The 20,961-nt window shown below is 36.5% G+C and overlaps 1 protein-coding gene across 1 annotated transcript in view; it reads right to left on the reverse strand.

Annotated features, from left to right (window-relative positions):
- The window catches only part of myo3b (myosin IIIB), a 213,832-nt gene that overhangs the window by 182,376 nt on the left and 10,495 nt on the right, over positions 1 to 20,961 (reverse strand). Inside the window, exons 6-12 of the mRNA XM_051708096.1 lie at positions 20,549 to 20,663; positions 20,278 to 20,404; positions 19,902 to 20,112; positions 16,153 to 16,300; positions 11,857 to 12,010; positions 11,430 to 11,518; positions 8,500 to 8,629 (exon numbers count right to left, since the gene is read on the reverse strand). Of these exons, the coding sequence (XP_051564056.1) occupies positions 8,500 to 8,629; positions 11,430 to 11,518; positions 11,857 to 12,010; positions 16,153 to 16,300; positions 19,902 to 20,112; positions 20,278 to 20,404; positions 20,549 to 20,663 (974 nt within the window). The remainder of the gene's footprint in view (positions 1 to 8,499; positions 8,630 to 11,429; positions 11,519 to 11,856; positions 12,011 to 16,152; positions 16,301 to 19,901; positions 20,113 to 20,277; positions 20,405 to 20,548; positions 20,664 to 20,961) is intronic.

A 20,961-nucleotide genomic window follows, 5' to 3' on the forward strand; every position in this document is an offset into this window, starting at 1 on the left:
TGGCTGGTGTCTTGAGATGTTGCTTCAATATATCTACATAATTTTCCTTCCTCATGATGCCATCTATTTTGTGAAGTGCACCAGTCCCTACTGCAGCAAAGCAACCACACCACATGATGTTATCATCCTTATGCTTCACAGTTGTGATAGTGTTCTTAGACTTGCAAGCCTCACCGTTTATCCTCCAAACATAATGATGGTCATTATGGCCAAACAGTAACATTTTTGTTTCATCAGACCAGAGGAAATTTCTCCAAAAAGTAAGATCTTTGTCCCCATGTGCACTTGCAAACTGTACTCTGGCTTTTTTATGGCAGTTTTGGAGCATTGGCTTCTTCCTTGCTGAGTAGCCTTTCAGGTTATGTCGATATAGAACTTGTTTTACTGTGGATATAGATACTTGTCTACCTGTTTCCTCCAGCATCTTCACAAGGTCCTTTGCTGTTGTTCTGGGATTGATTTGCACTTTTCATACCAAACTACGTTCATCTCTAGGAGACAGAATGTGTCTCCTTCCTGAGCGGTATGATGGCTGCGTGGTCCCATGGTGTTTATACTTGCGTACTATTGTTTGTACAGATGAATGTGATACCTTCAGGCATTTGGAAATTGCTCTCAAGAATGAACCAGACTTATGGAGGTCTACAAATTTTTTTTCTGAGGTCGTTTGCTGATTTCTTTTGATTTTCCCAAGATGTCAAGCAAAGAGGCACTGAGTTTGAAGGTAGGCCTTAAAATACATCCACAGGTACACCTCCAATTCAATTAAAAGTGAAACAATATGTCTGTAAACAATTGTTGGAAAAATTACTCGTGTCATGCACAAAGTAGATGTCCTAAACGACTTGCCAAAACTATAGTTTGCTAATATGAAATCTGTGGAGTGGTTAAAAAAATGAGTTTTAATGACTTCAACCTAAGTGTATGTAATCTTCTGACTTCAACTGTAAATATTTGCTGGAAAAAAATTACAATAATCCAATATATATAAAGATGAAATAATTAGAAATATTTATTTTTAATTAATTACAAATAATATATATATATATATATATATATATATATATATATATATATATATATATATATATATATATATATATACACTGGTGGCCAAAAGTCTGGAATAATGTACAGATTTTGCTCTTATGGAAAGAAATTGGTACTTTTATTCACCAAAGTGGCATTCAACTGATCACAATGTATAGTCAGGACATTAATAATGTGAAAATTACTATTACAATTTGAAAAAAAATGTTCAGAACTTCTTAAACTACTTCAAAGATTTCGCATCAAAAAATCCTCCACATGCAGCAATGACAGCTTTGCAGATCCTTGGCATTCTAGCTGTCAGTTTGTCCAGATACTCAGGTGACATTTCACCCCACGCTTCCTGTAGCACTTGCCATAGATGTGGCTGTCTTGTTGGGCACTTCACACGCACCTTACAGTCTAGCTGATCCCACAAAAGCTCAATGGGGTTCAGATCCATAACACTCTTTTCCAATTATCTGTTGTCCAATGTGTGTGTTTTTCTTTGCCCAACTTTTCTTTTTGTTTTTCTGTTTCAAAAATGGCTTTTTTTTTTTTTTTTTTGGCAATTCTTCCCATAAGGCCTGGACCCCTGAGTCTTCTCTTTACTGTTGTACATGAAACTGGTGTTGAGCGGGTAGAATTCAATGAAGCTGTCAGCTGAGGACATGTGAGGTGTCTATTTCTCAAACTAGAGACTCTGATGTACTTATCCTCTTGTTTAGTTGTACATCTGGTCTTCCACATCTATTTCTGTCCTTGTTAGAGCCAGTTGTCCTTTGTTTTTGAAGACTGTAGTGTACGCCTTTGTATTGTATAGCCTTCATTCCTCAAAACAATGATTGACTGATGAGTTTCTAGAGAAAGCCGTTTCTTTTTTGCCATTTTTGACCTAATATTGACCTTAAGACATGTCAGTCTAATGTATACTGTGGTAACTCAAAAACACACAAAGACAATGTTAAACTTCATTTAATGAACCAAATAGCTTTCAACTGTGTTTGATATAATGGCAAGTGATTTTTTAGTACCAAATTAGCAATTTATCATAATGATGATAGAAGGATAAGCTGTTGGAGTGATGGCTACTGGAAATGGGGCCTGTCTAGATTTGATCAAAAATGACTTTCTTCAAATAGTAATGTCCTGCCTATACTTTGTGATCAGTTGAATGCCACTTTGGTGAATTAAAGTACCAATTTCCTTCCGAAACAGCAAAATTTTTACATTATTTGAAACTTTTGGCTGCCAGCGTATATATGTATGCATGTATGTATGTCTGTATGTATGTATGTATGTATGTATATATTATTATTATTATTATTATTATTATAAAAAAAATAATAGTCAGATAATTACAATGCATTATTGTGGCAGAGGAGTTTAGCATTGATAAGACAATACAAAAAGTGGCTATAGAATGCAATATATTGTTTATTTGCAATTATACCACGGGTCTGTTGAATGCTTGATTCAGATTGGTTCATGGACGTTCTGAGGTGTGCAATTATTTTTCAAGTAAACGCATGGCTATGAAGAAGTTCCAGGTCTTGTCCACATAACGGTTCTATATCACTTCAGCAAATTATTTCAGTTATTTCAAAGAGCCCTACAGTCTATCACAACAAAATAACCAATTAAAACAAAGACATTGGTTAAAGTAAATTGGTTAAGAACATCAAATAATGTCTAAAATATCCTACATTTATTTTCTATTTTGGTTAAAAAGAGCCCTCACGCTCCCTCGTCTCCTCGCATTTACACATGCTCACACACACACACACACATATACGCACGCGCATGCACATGCACACACACACACACACACACACACACACATTGAGACTTGAGTCGCAACCAACAAATAGAGCCGCACCCCCGCAACTTGATCAATATAACAGTTTCTATTATCCAAACTAACTTTTAATGTTTCAATATATTTCGTCCTAACACGCACACTACCTTGTTACTCCAATGCCAAAAAGCAGCGCATCCTCCGTTGCTAGTTCTAAAGTGAAATTTTCGAATTAGCAACGAAGGCTTGAACTGTATCAAAGTTACACTTGATCAATACAACAGTTTCTATATTATCTGAAATATCTGTGGGAAACACTCTCGCACACGTGGACACACATTATACGCGTTATGCACACACTTGAGAGAAAAGCAGAGCCATCATGTCAGCGCACTCCTGCATCTCAGTAGGGTTGAAAAAAGATGTTACTGTTTACAACGGAAATATGGTGACACTCACTGCTGCTGGGCAGTGCTTAATCTTACATCTTGGAGATTTTGAAGCGATGTTACATCTGACGAGATCTGCATCAAAAAAAGGTAATCCCAGAAGCGATCTCTCTCATTTTCTGAGTTTCTCTCTTTCAATCAATCAAAAACAAACTCACACACAAACTCTCTCACACACACACACAAACGCACTAACTTGTTACTGCAGTAAGTGCTCCAGTAAAGAAGCGCAAGCTCCTCTGTTGCTAGTTCTAAAGTGACGTTTTCGAACTAGCAACGAAGGCTTGTGCTGTATCAGAGCAAGACACTGAATCCATGGCAGAAGAAAGTAGTTCCACTCACAAGAGCGTTTTAGGGATGAAAACCAGAAAATGTCTTCAGATAAAACCCTGAACGATGTCTTAAGGTGTGGTAACCATGGTATAAGCAGAATAATTGACTCCGGCCCGTAGAGTTGTTTAAAAATAATGCACACCCGAGGTGCTTAATTTTCAACAATTGAACGGTCCGTCATCAATTATTCCTTACTTACTGAACATAAGCCAGTCATTGGCCTACTGTTCACAGCAATCTATATTCAAATTGAATTTGTCAATCAGTCCGAGTTTTATTATGAGGGCTTTTCTAAGGGCGTGTCAATGAGCGATGTGAGCAGGTGGGCTTCATTACATTTATCAATGACTGGGAAGGTTCACGTTATTAAAATGAATTGTATTCCAAAATTCAACTACCTACTACAATCTCTCCCTGTAGATGTCCCCCTCTCTTACTTCAAGCAGTTTGATAGCATAGCGAAGTCCTTCATTTGGAATTGAAAGCGTCCCAGGTTACATTTCAACAAGTTACATAGGCCGATTGACAAAGGTGGGCTAGGCCTACCTAAGATTTTGTTTTAAGGAATTTCTTGCCCCTATCTCGCCACTGCAAAGCCCTTCTATCAAACTAATTGGAGAAGTTAAGTCACACCCCGTTATTTCACATTTACACTCGATATGGACAAAAGTGTCCAGAGTGTTTAACTCGGGTATTTATTTAAACGTAGCCTCGATGCATATGGCTGAACCCTAAACTATGTATTAATAAGTCCCCTTTCTGTTGGTCAGATTGGATTGTGAGGGGGGTTAATACACTCGGTGACCTATATGACAGTGGAGTATTGAGATCTTTTGAAAATTTTATTCAACATTTTGGGATTCCCAGATCTCAATTTTATAAGTATTTACAGCTGCGCCACCTGCTCTGCACTGTTTTTGGGAGTAGCATGCACCCCCCTAAAGCAGCAGATACTCTGGGAGTGGTGATTGCTGCTTTTGGGAAGGGTCATGAGGCATCAGTGTATTACTCCCTGCTAATTCAGAGTCTGGGGGATGGAGCTTTAAATTCTCTCAAAAGATTATGGGAGAAAGATTTAAATTTGTTATTGGAGGAGGGAGTGTGGGCTAGGATTCTAAAAAACATCAAGTCTGCATCTAGAGATGCAAGGGTTCGCCTTATGCAATTTAAGATATTACATCGATTTTATTGGACCCCTTCTAAATTGTATAGGCTTGGTCTTAAGGACACACCCATCTGCTGGCGATGCCATTCAGAAGATGGAGACACCACCCATATTTTTTGGGGGTGTCGTAAGAGCCAAGAATTTCGGCTGAAGGTGCAAAGTTTAATCTCGTTCTGCCCCAGACTCTGTATTTTGGGAGATGGGGAGGTCATAAATTTGGAGAATAAGTACATAAAAAATTGGGTTTTGACCAGTGTGATGATTGGTAAGCAGGATATTTTGAGGAGATGGAAGTTGGATGGAGCACCCTCGTTCCCAGAGTGGTGCGCGGAGATGGGGAGGGTAGCTGCCTTCGAGGAGGGGTCTTAGGGATCTTTTCAATAAGAAATGGGGCAATTACTTAGCATTTCTGGGGGAATCTCTAGGAGTGGCGGTGGAGGGAGTAATTTAGAGTTTAGTTTTTTTTTTATTATACTTTATTGTATTGTCTTTTTTTTTGTTTTTTGTTATTGTTTTAGTTTTGTGTTTTTTTTTTTGTGTGTGTGTGTTTATATTCTATTGACCACAGGGGTGTTTGTGGGGGGGTCAGGGTGGGGTGGGAGTTTGGTAGGGGGAGGGGATATAGTGGGGGTTTAATGTTAAAAGTGATTGATTCACTATATATATATATATATATATATATATATATATATATATATATATATATATATATATATATATATGTGTGTGTTGTTTTTTCTTTGTGTTAATTTATGAATCAATAAAAAAAATGTATAACAAAAAAGGACGTGTCAATGTATACCTGCGTAAGACCTGCTTTTGGAGCATCTCACTTTGGTTGCGTCGTGTCATAAACATAGCATTTTTAGGTTACTGTGTCAAGTTAAATGTAGTTTAATACTTAGAAAAACATGTCTTGAGATCCCCATGTCCGGATTTGCGCTCTATCTGTTTTCAGCTCTAGCTGTGTTTTGAACTCGTGTTGTTCAGTCTGCTGAAGGGTTGGTCTGTTCTCTGTATAAGCTGTGTGCTGCCTATACAGCTGGAGTTTTGCTTACTGCCCCCTGAAGAAAACAGGTGATACTTCAAGCTAGAATTGCTCAGGAATCTTCCTTTTTACGGTCCTGGGACATGATTAATTGCGTTATTTTTTTATATAATTAATTGCACTGAATAAACGCATTAAATTGACCGCCCTAGTAATTACATACAGTGTATGTCAAGTAACAAAAATGCTCATGATCATTATAACTTAAATTATGGAAAACTTACATTTAAAACTGCTGTAGCAGTGTCAAAGAAGCATCCGGGCCCCTTTGACATACTATTTTCAACATACTATGTATATGGTACTGATAGTATGTGAATTGGGATAGCTTATCTCTCCACATGCACACCACATAATTGACTAAAGAAACCTAGTATAGAGAGATAGCCAACATTTTAATAGGTATTAAACACATTCACTCTTATAAAAAAAAAAAAAAACTTCTGTTCTTCAAATCCCTCAGTTTTCCATTCTGTTCCCACAGCCATATAATGGCTTAACTAAAGAGACGTATGAAAATACACACCCTATAATTACCCAGCATGCTTCTATTCACACCTTACTAAGTGTAGTGACCGTCTAGCAACTCCTGGCTTTATTAAGCACCTGGCAGAGCGATAGCAGAAGAAAAGCAGTTTACTGGCTAAATAGCTGCTTTTCTTCCTCTGGGTATTTGTGAATCTTATCGCTGGAATATCCCAAATGCCAGGAGATTGCAGCGGGAGCCGAGAGGACAGCTTAGAGGAAATGAAAACACATCCATCCACAGCTCTAGACTTCCACTCCATCCCTATGTTCTACTGCCTGGAGATCAGCCACTCCAGAGATAATGGGGAGAGAGATTTGTATTTAAAGAAAGAGAGAGAAACAGAGATGAAGAATGTGGTGAGAATATATGAATTCAGCTCGTTTATATCAGTTAGCCTCAAATGAATGTTTACACACCACGTTAAAGCAATCATACAACAACATCGGTAAAGCACACATTTTCCAGACTGTTTCAGTTAGTGGTAACACTTTACATTAATGTTCTCTTTGTTAAGGGTTTATAAACTGGTTTATTAGTGACTAATACTTCATTTACAAATGCATTATAAATCATTGATATGCAGTTATAACAACATGGGTAAAAGAGTGACTTTCATGAAATACCTGTCAAATAGTGAACCATAAGTGGACACACATGAAGTATTTACTGTATTAAGGAGTTGTCAATGTTAGAACCCTATGTACAGTACATAAATTTCAGTTTGATTTAAGAGTCATCAGTCTTTATTACAGTATTATTTATGCTGTAAATGAGCATGAAGACCTGACAAGTGTTTTTATGTTTGGATATAGGTAACTAGGTCTAGGTAAGTTGGGATACCATTGGGAGTATTTCAAGTAAGTCAAGTATGAACAAGTGTATTTATTAAACTTTTATAACCTGAGGTAAATGGCTCACTATTTGACATGTATTGCATGAAAGTCGACTTTTTTTTCATGTAATGCAATGATTTATAAAGCATTTAAAAATAACTAATAAATCATTACTGAACCCCTTTATACATCTTTAAAAAAGGGAACATTATCGTAAAGTGTTACCCAGTTGGTAAATGAAGGTGTGTGAAATAAACCTTAAACAGAAGTTCTGGTTTCAATACAACTTGAGCTCTATTGCAACATCTGTGACACTCTGTCGATTACCTCAGAAAAATTGTAATCATCACTAAGTTTGTAAAAACAAACAAAAGCCCCATTTACAGTAATGCACTTACAGTTGAAGTCTATGGAGCAATAATGACAAACAGAACTGATCATTTCACTAAAACAGGTGCCTGGGCTGAAGTGTGAAGAGCAACACTCTCAAAAGATCACTTTACGAATTTACAGCAAACATCCCCACCAATCAAAATGTTAAAATTTTATGATCCACCATCAGACATTTTGATGTAGGGCAGGACCTTTAGGCCGCTGGCCCTGGCCTGACCCTGGCGTGACCCTGTGACCTCTGGAAGTCGAAAATGAGGTGAACTTCAAGCGATTGTGAGCATTGTAACACCATTACTACATTTTCTATACACTTGGTCCTAATTTACAAAGAACCCTAAATAAAGGGTACTAATTTGCTCATGCAATCTATCAAATTGTGTGCTTCGTGGGTGTATTGGTGTTGATTTACTAAGAATAACTGCGCAAATAATCACACTTGCAAATGTGTTGCACACACGCTCCAAAAGGAGACTTTGCGTGTGGAACAGTACAAAATGTAACCATGCCACTCACTTATGGCTCTCACTAAACACAATTTTATTTTATTTTATTGAGAAAATGTAGGATAGGGCATTTCTTATAAATGCCACTTATATTAGGCTTATACATGGCCGGGTCAAAGGGGGGCCTAGAGGGGTATGCCCGCATAGATTTGCCTTGAGCTCCCCAAAAATTTCTGAATGCCTCCCTATCCAACTGACAACAGCCCCACCAAAGATCTCATTCTAGTACCAGCCCTGGGCTTATGTTGGTCAAAATACCAGTGTATGACACTCACCGTGTTAATAGTGACATATTGACAATTGTAGTCTTTGGCACACATTTGACCAGATCATCAGCTCAGATGAGCTAGAGAGGTGACAGAAGGGATATCACAGGTGTGAACAGCACATGATATGAATGTTTTATATGGATTTGATACCTGTTTTAGTAAGAGGACTGGAGAAGAGCTGCTGTAGAAGTTTGTTCTCTGATGTTCTCAGAACCACCACAATGTCTGCAGGCAGAGTGTCACGATTCTTCTCCAGAAAACCACTCACATTATACAGGACCTGACAAAGAACAAAGAGACATTTTCAAATGTGGAATTATTACACACTTTTACATGAAAAACTGAAGGACACTTTATATGCTCATACAGTATTAGATAGAGTATGAGATAAATAAATAAATAAATAAACAAACTGCAATTTAAAGGTTTAGACACTAAATTTAAGATTCTCATGATCTCAACCCTTTTTATCTAAAGGTTTACGCTTAATTGCTTGAGATTAGTTTTATTGACAAATATAAATTGTGCTTTCATATGATTTTTTTACGAAACAAAAAGTATTTATTTATTTTTTTTCCAATTAGGGCTGTTAATTTCTGTGATTAACAGTTTATTGTTTAAAGCTTTAAGTAAGGGATAATGTACAGTCAGCCAGCTGTTATCGCAAAATAAACCCCAACATAGTGTTAAGTCTTGTATCAACCTGAAGGTATTTTGTGATATCAACTGTCTGACTGTACATTAACTCGCTTATTACACGGGTAGTAACCTAATAAATAAATAAATGGAGATGAAATATTGATTTGCATTTAAGTTATGTTTTTATGTGAGTATAAATAAATAGCTAAATAGCTGATTTGCACCTCCGATTTGTGTTGGAGTTCTGTTGGTATTTATTTTGTAAATAATGACCATCTGACTGCTCATTATCCAGATTATTACAAGACTACTTGCAAATTATTTGATTTGCTTACTTGTATAGTTCACAGAGTGATACGAGAAGTAGGAGAGATGACTCGCAATACCTGATATGTCTTAATCCCTGAATGTACGGTTGTTACTCAGAAAAATCAGTACAAGATGGTGCCATTGACCAATCAGAATTGAGTATTCCAGAGAGCCGCGTACTAAAAAAATGTGCGCAATTTTTGCAGTATACTTTTTTTCACTTCATGAAACTTCACTATTGTTTTTCCCCACTTCTTGTGGCTAAAATTGGCATTTGTACATTTCCAGGTGGTACATGCTTGACTCGACTGCACATCTTAGCCCAGAAACTGATTGTCTGGAGAAGTGCTTTAGGCCGAAACATACTCTACGCAAGTATGTGTACGCAAATGCGAGTGTCTGATTGAACATGTTTAATGTGCGTTCTTGCATTACTGTGGCGGGAAAAAACCTCAGTACTCAAGGGGGCGATAGAGTTACCTTCACATGTCTGTGCCATTAAACTGAAAGTTGCTATAAATATATTGACTTTAACTTACTTGCTCAGCAATATTCTCTTAAAACTGTTGCTCCGCCATGAAAGTAGTTGAATTGAAAGAGAAAACTAATCTTGCTATAGCGCCCGCTGCGGCAATGTTGAGAATGCATAGTTACATTAAGTTTTTAATTGCAGTCTGACACATTTCAGAACGCAAAGACCTGTGAAATCAAGCTTGCATTGCAAGATGCTTCTGTATGTTTCAGCCTTTATTCATTTTGTCAAATGCATGTCCTGGGCATAAAAAAACACGTGAGTGGATTTACTGTACAGAGAATGGAGTCTCCACCGGCAAGTGGTGAAACAGTTGTAGGAGAGATATGGGCAAGCTGTCATATCTCTTTGCATCGCCCGAAAACTGAATGGCAGCAAGAGAAAATAATAGTCTTAAGATTATAAACTTCAGCAAATTAAACTTCAGCATTATATCATTATATTGGTATGTATAGTGTCTAAAATTGCATTGGCAATGTACAATTAAGTTTATCTTGCTGATAAAGCTTGATATGAATTGAATCTGCCCATTTGATCCTATTATTAAAAAAAGTGGAAGATGCCAGAAGATTTGGCCAAACTTTTATTTGCAGCATGTCCACTGATTTTATGTATACAAATACTTGCATCAAAGATTTAAAGGGGACATATTATGCAAAATCCACTTTTTCAATTTTTTTGAACATAATTATGTGTCCCCAGTGTGTGTAGACAGCCACAAAATATGGTAAAAGACCATCCCCTCATTTCTTTCCTTTACACATCAATAAAAAACAGTGTCTCCAAACGAGCCGTTCAGGTTTGCAGCCCCTTATGACGTCAAAAGGGGAAAGGTACCGCCCACAATTGGCGAAGAGATCTGCCCGAGTAGCTTAGATCCACCCTCATTAAAACCTGAGCGATCAGCGCACAGTCCGCCATATTTATCTCCCCGCTTGTGCTAATTTCATAACATTGAAGCTGTAGCTCTGTTTCAGCAAGATGATTGACTTAGTGTGTTCTCCTTGTTATTTATAATTTTTTAACTGTTTAAGTTCTCCTTCATTGTTGTCACCGGGGTATCCATGGCATCAGCAGGAAAGGCACAGCTCACTTCCAGAAAGGGGTGTGAGGAGCAGCAGCTCCTTTGCATTTAAAGCTACAGACACTAAAACAGCCCGTTTGGAACAGGGCTACAAAACAGGGGTATAAAGGCATGGTAGAATAAACGATCTGTGAGGTATATTGAGCTGAAACTTGACAGACACATTCTGGGGACACCTGAGATTTATATTACATTGTGTAAAAAGGGGCATAATATGTCCCCTTTAAACCTGTAAACATTTGTCTAATTAACTCAAACTGCAAAAAATAAATAAATAAATAAACAGCTAAACATTTTAACATGTTTATATTTAAATAATTAAAAAATAAATGATGACCAACCAATTTATTGCAAGTTCTTTCAGACAAAGTATAAAGTTATTTATGATTATATTTTAATGTTTGTTTCTAAAAAAAACTTTCTATTCATTATAAATAGAAGGTATTGAGGAAAAGGGGAAAGTGAGATTTTTAGGAACGAAAGAAAATATATTCAGTCAGTATTGTAGCTCTTTACCTTGCCAGCATAATGCTGAATTCCAAAGCAAAGCTCCACACGCTTGGGTGTCCAGAAGTACTTGTTTCTCAGGTTATCCTGGAACTTATCTTTAAAAAAAAAGTGGGTAAAGAATTTCATCAAAATCTCCTTATATTGACACCTTTACAACATTCATTTGTCACAAATAGTTTGAGGCATAAGAAAATGATCTGAATCATAATAAACATCTCATTTAGACCTATCTATCAAGTAAAAATACATTATTTTTCATACATTTTAAACCCTTCAATTAATATTGGCGTACTATTTAGTCTATTCATTGATAGTTAGTGATTTAACATGAATGTGCAAGTGTCTCCCATGAATCAGCACACCAGCGTTCTAACACAGGTTTCTTTAATAATAAAACACACAGAGTATCAGGACAGCTATAACTGAGACTAACCGACGAGTGTCTGGTCTGTAGCCTGTGGGAAGCGGCTCTCTTCATCCAGCAGTGACAGTAAACCCATGGGCTTCTGAAGAAACATGTCTAGAATGGGCCGGTTGTCCTCGTACTCAACCAGACTGGCATCTACACCCTCACTCTGATACTCCATCTGAACACATACACATACACACACACACACACACACACACACACACCAGTTAACAATGGTAATCTCACTCGAGATACAATCAGATATCTCACACAATGGACATTTCAACACTAAAATGAGCCCGATGGTGAAGTGACAATTTAAAATGAATACATGATCAAAATAACCACATTCAAGAATCAAAATAATTCACATTATAGTATTCTTGTATAGTAGATTCATTGCTCTTGTATCTGTTTTTATTTTTATTTATTTTTTTGTTTTTGGCTATGCACTTGTTTATATTTTTGTTTTGCACTGTTATGTACTTCTAGCCTTAAAGGAGAGAGCAGCCTGTACACACTTTCCCTCTTTTTGATATTTATTTCAGATACTATATTTGAGAGTGTATAATCCAGTAACCATGACAAACAGAGTAAATGATGAGAGAATTGTCATTTTTGGGTGAACTATTTTTTAATACAATTAATATTATGATGATGATTACTTTATGGAGATTACAATGAGAATTTCATATCAGCTTCTATGTAAGTTTTATTTATTGTTATATTAATCAACAATTAAAAATAATAATAAATAAATGCATAAAATAGATAAATGGACTACTAAATAAATAAATTACACTGAATTGTGCGGATAGCCATGTAGTTGGTGACAACAAAGGTAAAAACAAACCAGCCATTGGCTATACTGCATATGTCTTGGCTTGTCATCCTCGCCCTATCCCTACCCAAAGGAGTCTCACACCCACACCAAATTGTTGTGCAGCATTGGCGTTATCACTTTGGGAAGCAAAGAACAGACATCCACTTGATTGGTGAATGTACCTAAAGCACAGCTTCCAGTCTCCTACTTTACACTCCTACTTTGACAGCACAGTGAACCTCGTTATATTCAATATTTGCTTAATAACTGACAGTATCATTCACAGAAACTCAGTGGCTAACCGCAGTCCATTAACATACGTCTTTACTGATCCAGGAAGCAATTGCACCTCGACCCACAGAATTTGTGAAAAAAAAAAAAAAACAACAACAATTGAAAACACTCATCTAATGAACGAAGCAGTGACTGTCTAAAGGCAACAGATTTTTAAAGGGACAGTTCACCCAAAAATGAAAATTCAGTCATTGTTTACTCACCCGTGTTGTTAAAACCCTATATGACTTTCTTTCTTTTTCTTAACACAAAGGGAGAAATTGTGAAAAAAATTTGTGCTCAGTGATATCATACAATCACAGTTTATGGTGACCACCTCTTCAAGCTTCAAAAGTATAATTCAGATGTCTAATAAATTATTCCATGAGACTCATGATTGTTATGAAAGCATACAATAATGTATTATTTAGTGAAAATGTTCACTGACCATTGATCTCCTGTGTGCGTTCATGATAGGGCACGAGAGCAAAAGTTCACGCAGCCCCCTTGCGACATTGGGGCGTTCAAGCAAAACTAATTTGTTTATCTAAAACAGGTCCTCCACAGCGATAGTGACAACAGAGCACAACACAGCTGCACACAAAACAGAGAACAGAACTTACTCAACATGTCTGAAGAGTTTGTAGATGAAAAATGTATGCACTTCTATACCCAGACTTATTTTTTTTGCAAGTTTTTGGGCCAGTGCCAGTTTACAGTGGTCGGAGTTAACCGCGTGATGCTGAAAATAGAAAACAAGCGATCGATAGAATGTACCGTCACTCCTCTCTGCTGTTTAGGACAAAAATTCTGATTAACATAGAAAAGATACCTTTTATCGTGTGTCGTTTGCCATCAGGTCAGGACACGGTGTGACTGTAGTTGCCTATAGCCTCCTTTATGTTTCTGTTTGATTTCCGAGTTCTCCGTTCAAAAAAATAAGGCTGGGCATAGAAATGCATACATTTTTCATCTACAAACTCTTCAGACATGTTTAGCAAGTTCTGTTCTCTGTTTTGAGTGCAGCTGTGTTATGTTCTGATGTCGCTATCACTGTGGCGGACATGTTTTTAGATAAAAAAAAACGCCTAAATGTCATGAGGGCGCTGCATGAACTGTTACTCTCGTGCCCTATCATGAACGTGCACAGGAGATCAACAGTTTCACTAAATAATACATTAGATTTCAGTTTGTTTCTCACCAAACCTTATCGTATGCTTTCATAACAATCATGAGTCTCATGGAATAATTTATTAGACTTCTGAATTGTACTTTTGCATTCTTTTGAAGCTTGAAGAGATAGTCATTATAAACTGCCATTGTGTGACATCACTGAGCACAACACCATTTCACAATTCCTCCCTTTGTGTTAAGAAAAAGAAAGAAAGTCATATAGGGTTATAACAACACAGGGGTGTGTAAACAATGACTGAATTTTCATTTTTGGGTAAACTATTCCTTTAATTCTCCACATAAAATGATCACAAAACTACATATAATTATGTATTTAATTAGGCTGAGTATTTAAGAAAATAAATGTAAACATTTCCCAACTAGGTAAATTATAACTAGTGAGTTATAAAGGTATGCACAAATATAATGAAGTTACAATGATGTGCGACACAACTCTGTCATATTTCAGCACTTCACATATGGACAGGGACTTTCTAAAGTAGCACTTAAAGTGTGTCTTCACACATTTGTGTTTAGTGCAGCTTTGGGAAATGCACGTAAAAAAAAAAAAAATGAACATTCATAAAGTCGCTCTTAGAAAACGCTCTTAACAACTACGATCAATCGTTATTGGGAAACGAGGCCCTGGTCAATTTGTAGACATTTTTAGAGCATGGCATTCAATAAATGTGTAATTTATTCACACTGTAAAAAGTGGTTACATGCAATAAATTACTCCCTGAACGAATGACTATTACGAGCCGGATCTTATCAGTGAATCAGAAACACATCTACATCAGTCTGTTGACTAATATGAATGGTTACTAAGTGATCTTATTGACATGCAACTTATGACTTTCATCATCATCCAAACAGGAATAAAATATGAACTGTTAGTGTGTTATGTAATGTTGTACTTAAAGGAATAGTTGAAGATGCTCTCATCATTTACTCACCCTCATGCCATTCCAGATGTGTATGACATTCTTTCTTCTGCAGAACAAAAATTACGCTTTTTAGAAGAATATCTCAGCTTTGTAGTTCCTCACAATGCAAGTGAATGGGTACCAAAATGTTGATGCTCCAAAAAAACAAACAAACAAAAAAAAAAACATAAAGGCAACATAAAAGTAATCCATATAACTCCAGTGTTTTAATCCATATCTTCAGAAGTGATATGATAGGTGTGAGTGAGAAACAGATCAACACAAAAAGAAAAATGTGAAAGTTAAAGGGAGGAGACTTTATAGTAAAACCTAAATGTTCATCTATTTCTCACCCACACCTATCATATCACTTTTGAAGATATGGATTTAACCACTGGAGTCATATGGATTACTTTTTTTACTGACTTATGTGATTGTTGGAGCGTCACAATTTTGGCACCCATTCACTTGCATTGTATGGACCTACATAGTTTAGATATTCTTCTAAAAATCTTTGTTTGTGTTCAGCAGAAGAAAGAAAGTCATACACATCTGGGATGGCATGAGGGTGAGTAAATGATGAGAGAATTTTCATTTTTGGGTGAACAATCCCTTTAAGGCTTGTGAGCCTTTAATCAGGCACTGCAGTTTCTAACTAGTTGTACATACAGTATGACAATGTGTTGTTAAAGACACACGAGTTTTGTTGTAATTAGTAACATTTTATTAAAGAATATATGAATGTATTGCATTTCATGTTTGTTTAAAATTTGTATTTAATATATGTTTAGGATCTATTACTGAATTGCATTTATGCCGACATAAAGTCACGCCTTTTACAAGAATTGTATTAAATGTATATCTAATTTGTTATATTTACTCTGTCAAATCTAAAATGATCTCCCATTTGGCAACAGGCTGCTGAGGGCAGTGAATGCAGTAAGAATTGTTTTTATTTCTAAATAATTCTTCCTTAAAAGAATCATTAATGGAACCGTTAAGGAACCGGAATCGCTAAGTGTAAACAAAGGAAATTTGTCATTTTCGTGTCATTGTCGTTCACCTGTTTAAAGGCACCAAGAATCTCATCTGCTCGAAGGTGTTTATATACAGAGTGAGTCTAACCTGTTCCAGGGCGAAGATGTGTTGGTTGAAGTAGAACTGGATCTGTTCATTAGCGATGTTGATACACAGCTGCTCAAATGAGTTCTTCTTGAAGTTCTCAAAACCAAAGATGTCCAGAATCCCTACGTTCATCCCACTCTCAGCCGCACTTCAAAGACACAAAGAACCAAACATTACCCAACCGTCACAAAAAATTAGGCCTTAAAACACTTTAATGACCCACACAACTAAATATTTCACAACCCTCCAACCAAAAAACATAAAAACAAAGCCCTTTAAAAACACATGTTTTTCTCAGAATGTCATTTCAGTTCTCAAAGAGCTCAGGCGCTCATATCTGAACATTCAGTCAATCGTGATCCCCTCCAAACATCTCAGACAGCGAGCAGAGGTCACCTTCTGCCGCCACTAACAGGTTATTACTGGCAATAATGCTGAATGCGCTGCTGATTGGAGTGGAAACGGCAGAATTTGGATGGTGTGTTGAGGTGGATTGTGAGTGTCTCTGACAAGCCCACGGCTGATGTCTGACGGGATTCGTTCGGATCAATGAACGGCTTTCCCACTCTCTCTGAAGTCTTTTTAATCATCTGCATCTTTTTTTTTTTTTAAGTAATTCTGTATCAAAAATTTATAAAAACCTCTTTTTGTACATCTCTTTTTTTCTTTCGATGTGGTTATTACTATTCTGAGCTTTGTGGTGGTCAGGCTGGAGGTCATCACATGCTTGTGCATGTGAAGGCAATCGTAATGGAGAGATTTGAGGAGGGAGACTGGGTTAAAACTTAAGACATTTCCAAAAGAGATAAAAAGCATGGCCAAAAGTATCATTTGAAATCCATATGCGTTAATTGGGAGTTGGTCCCTGGAGGGGACACTAGATGTTGGAACACTGCTGCAAGGATTTGCTCCCGTTCAGACACGAGCGTCGGAAATGTTGCACGATGGGGAATGGCTAATAGTCTCCTTTCCAGTTCATCCTAAAAGTGTTCAAAAGGCGTTTTTTTATTCAGCAGGGTCAATAAGCATGTTTACATGCACGATCTAGACCGATTATGCTTAATAGCTCAAGTGTGTGGTCATGTATGGGTGTTTCTTCAAATTCTGCCACTTTTAGCATGGTGGAATTCTAGAAAGTAAAGTTTTGTTAAAATATTTTTTACACTCGCTAGTTTATTTATTTTTTGTCAACTACAAATTTCCAATAGTGTATGTACATGCATCACAGGAGATTTATGTAACTTTGTCATTTTTTCAGAACGGTGTGATTTCCAGCACATCTCAAATTCTGCATTGAGTTTAATAGAATTCTGTGCTGGAAATGACGCTGATGGAAATGACATTTTTAATGTTTTTCAAATAAAATGGTTGACTCCTTTGTCTTGCTAAGGCTAATTTCATAGCTAACATTTTGTGTATCCTAAACATACACAATTAAATACATTTTTTTTAACTTTTATTTACATAATTTGGCAAAATTACAGTTTGACTAGTAATGGCGCCCAACGAAAATATTCTGCTCACAGAATATGATATAAAAAAAAAATAAAACTTTACCTTGCAATTTCTTTATTTTCACAAACATCACATAGTTCATCTCAACCATGCTCTTCACTGACAATTTTGTCCACTTGTTTTACAAGTACACTAACTTTAAAAAAAAATTATTATTTTTTTTTAAATTTGTTCGGTGTGGGGAAATGCCACAGCTGTGGGACAGTTGTCATAATAAATAAAAAATAATAAAAAATCATTTTCAAAAAGTACAAATTGAAATGGTTAATGTTTATTTTACTCATTGTTCATATGATCATAGTTTTAAACATGCAATAATTTGTATTTTATCAAGCATTTTTATAGTTTAATATTGAAAGTCTGTGTTTGGGACAAGGCTAAAACAGTAAAACCTGTGCAAAAAAGACATTAGAAAAGAATCAAAAATAAATGATGATGGCCTGGTAAAAAGTTTCCATGTTGGTTTTAATGTGAAATTCATATAACAAAAAGAAAAAAGTTTAAATCTGTTCACTTTAAAAGTGCACTCAGTAATTTAAAAAGTTTCACTCTAAAATAAATTCATTGTAATTTTGAAATGTATAAAATCATGAGCACTTAAAAAATGTTGAAGGGCTCTATTTTTGTGAGTGTGCAAAGCGCAGCGCAGCGCTACATGCTACGACTGCGCGCAACGTCTTATCCAATTTTTGTGAGACCGCTAATTCGAAGTGCAATTTTTGTGTCAGCGCAAAGCGCAAGTGGCCATGGGTGGGAGTGTTTGTTCTACTGTGGGTGTAGGCGTGCGAACTGTGGGTGTATTGTATGTAAATGAAGTGGCGCAAAGCACAATTTGCTATTTTCCTAAGAATTTGGTTGTTGCCAAAGAGAGGAGAGAGTAAAATATTTGGATTTGTTTTTTTTACCACTTCGTTACTTTGATTATATTTTCGTTTCATTTTAATTGTAATTTGAATTTAGAAATATTTTTGGTAAAATGTCTTTGTGTTTCAATAAATTAATTAAATTTTTCAAAATCAATGTCGACCGGAAGAAGTGCAGTGCATGCCGATACAATCACTGTTAATACTAGCCATGAACTATATTGTATGTCAGTAGATGAAAATGATTAATAATTCCTTTTTTTATTTTATTTTTATTTAACAGAGCCTACATCCATATCCTGAACCACATTTTCCAAGCTATAAAAGGAATGAATCCCATTTAACAAGGACACACATAATAATGCAAATCAGTATTTTTATTCTTCCAATTCATTGCATACAGTTCATTTACACTACCAACTTCTAATTAATGTTCTGTCTTTGTTTAAATCACTGGTGTTTGACAGGGAATGGACTGTATAATAGGATGCAGACGGTGCCGGAGAAGAACCTCCATTGACCCGATTAGCGCCTTGCCCGCCAATTACACTTGGCGCACGCTTGCACAAAAATACCAAAACTTCATGGCCATGCCCACTGACTTTGTGCTTATGAGTTAAGGCATTGCGCTGCACTTATCGCTTGCACGCTTAAAATAGGGCCAGAAGACACCAGTGATATCAGTAACCTTATAAAAGCTGTTTTATTCTACATGGAGAGGGTCCATGGGGGCAGCCATGTTATGATCACATGACCAGCTGTATACTCCTCGCTTAATCTCAGTAACCACTTTGTTTCTGGACATTTTCACTCATAAATTAAATCAAGCTTATAGCTGACTGTGAATAGTGAATATCTACAATGGCATCAGTAAATGAAAACTATTGCATTTAAATGATTCTACATCCACACCCCTAGGAGTCAGTAAACTAAGAAAAAATACTGAGAGCACCTTTAATAAAAATCAACCCCTGGGACATGAAATAGCCAAAATGTTAAAAAAAACAACCCATATACGCTTGAAACTGTGTTCTTTTATTGGGGGCGTGTTCTTTTTCTTAGCATTGCATGTTAAAACCTTTTCCGGCATTCTTACAGCCTTATCCAATGAGTGTTGTGCGCATGTCTGTTTACGTTTTGACATAAAAATCTGAGAATAACCCGATGATTTGAAAACTCATGTAAACGCGGTTTTCTTATGTTGTCGGATATTTTGAATACACTGATTTTTGGTAGTTATTAGCGTATTGGTGTGCATGTAAACACGCTCATTAAATCACTAAAAGGTTGGAATGGGTATATTTTAAAGATTAAATGGATGGACCCCTGATGATGATATTTTAATACAAGATGATGATATTTTATTCATACCAGATGTTTGTGTCAGGCTGTAGCAGAGCATTGATGCGGTTCACTATCCAGCTGAAGAGGCGTCCATAGAGAGCTTTAGACATGGCATCCCTCACATCAGTGGCCTTGTCCACAGTGTTGGTACGGATGATGGTTTCTCCCCGAGTGACCACACAATGGGAGGTCAGAGCTTCCTGAAGCTCCTCAGAGCCGATACTGAGCAGAGTGGCCGCTGTTCACAGCACAAACACAAATAGATTCAGCAAAGGAATCTCTGTAAGTCTTAGTTCATTGGGAAAAATGACAATAAACTTGTGGGTTCTGTTGATGGGCACACGAACTTGGTTTTCATTAATCAATTTATTCATTCATTGGTATATTAAGGTAGAGCATGTACCGTTATCTAAGGCCTCAGAGTTGGGCACCTCACTCTTGTCGCTCTGATGTTGGGATGTGGTCGATGTGAACTCAATATTCCCTGTGTTTAAAATGGCTGCTAGAATCCTGTACACCGAATTCACTTCCTGTAAGTCAATTATGAAAAAATATATCTCATGTTTCATACTGAAGCATGCAATAAACACACTGTAAGAGTCCTTCACCTAAATGACAGAATCGATTGTAAATAATTGCATATGAATCTGAAATATAATTTTAATTTGCAGTACCTCCTCTGTAAATCCTATGATACGGAAACAATCCTGAATGGCATCAAACTGCTCCTTGTACAGTTTGCTAGATATGATGTCTTGGATCACTTTACCATTAACACAGTCAATGTATCTAAGAGACATGAAAATAATATGAATATCTGCTCTCTGTCAGTGACACTGCAAATGTTAACTGGGTTAAAGGTGCACTCTGTATTTTTTTCCTCATTAAAAAAGCTTTACTTCTAAAGAAATAAATTGTAATTTTGAAACATATGTATAATGAGCACTCATATAGGATGAATACTCTAGTCAAATCAGTAACCTTATAAAAGCTGTTTTATTCTACATGGAGAGGGTCCACACATGGGGGCTGACATGTTAGAATCGCATGACCAGCTGAATACTACTCACTTAATCTCAATAACCAC

Source organism: Myxocyprinus asiaticus, chromosome 10, assembly GCF_019703515.2.
Source record: "Myxocyprinus asiaticus isolate MX2 ecotype Aquarium Trade chromosome 10, UBuf_Myxa_2, whole genome shotgun sequence".
Lineage (NCBI taxonomy): Eukaryota > Metazoa > Chordata > Actinopteri > Cypriniformes > Catostomidae > Myxocyprinus > Myxocyprinus asiaticus.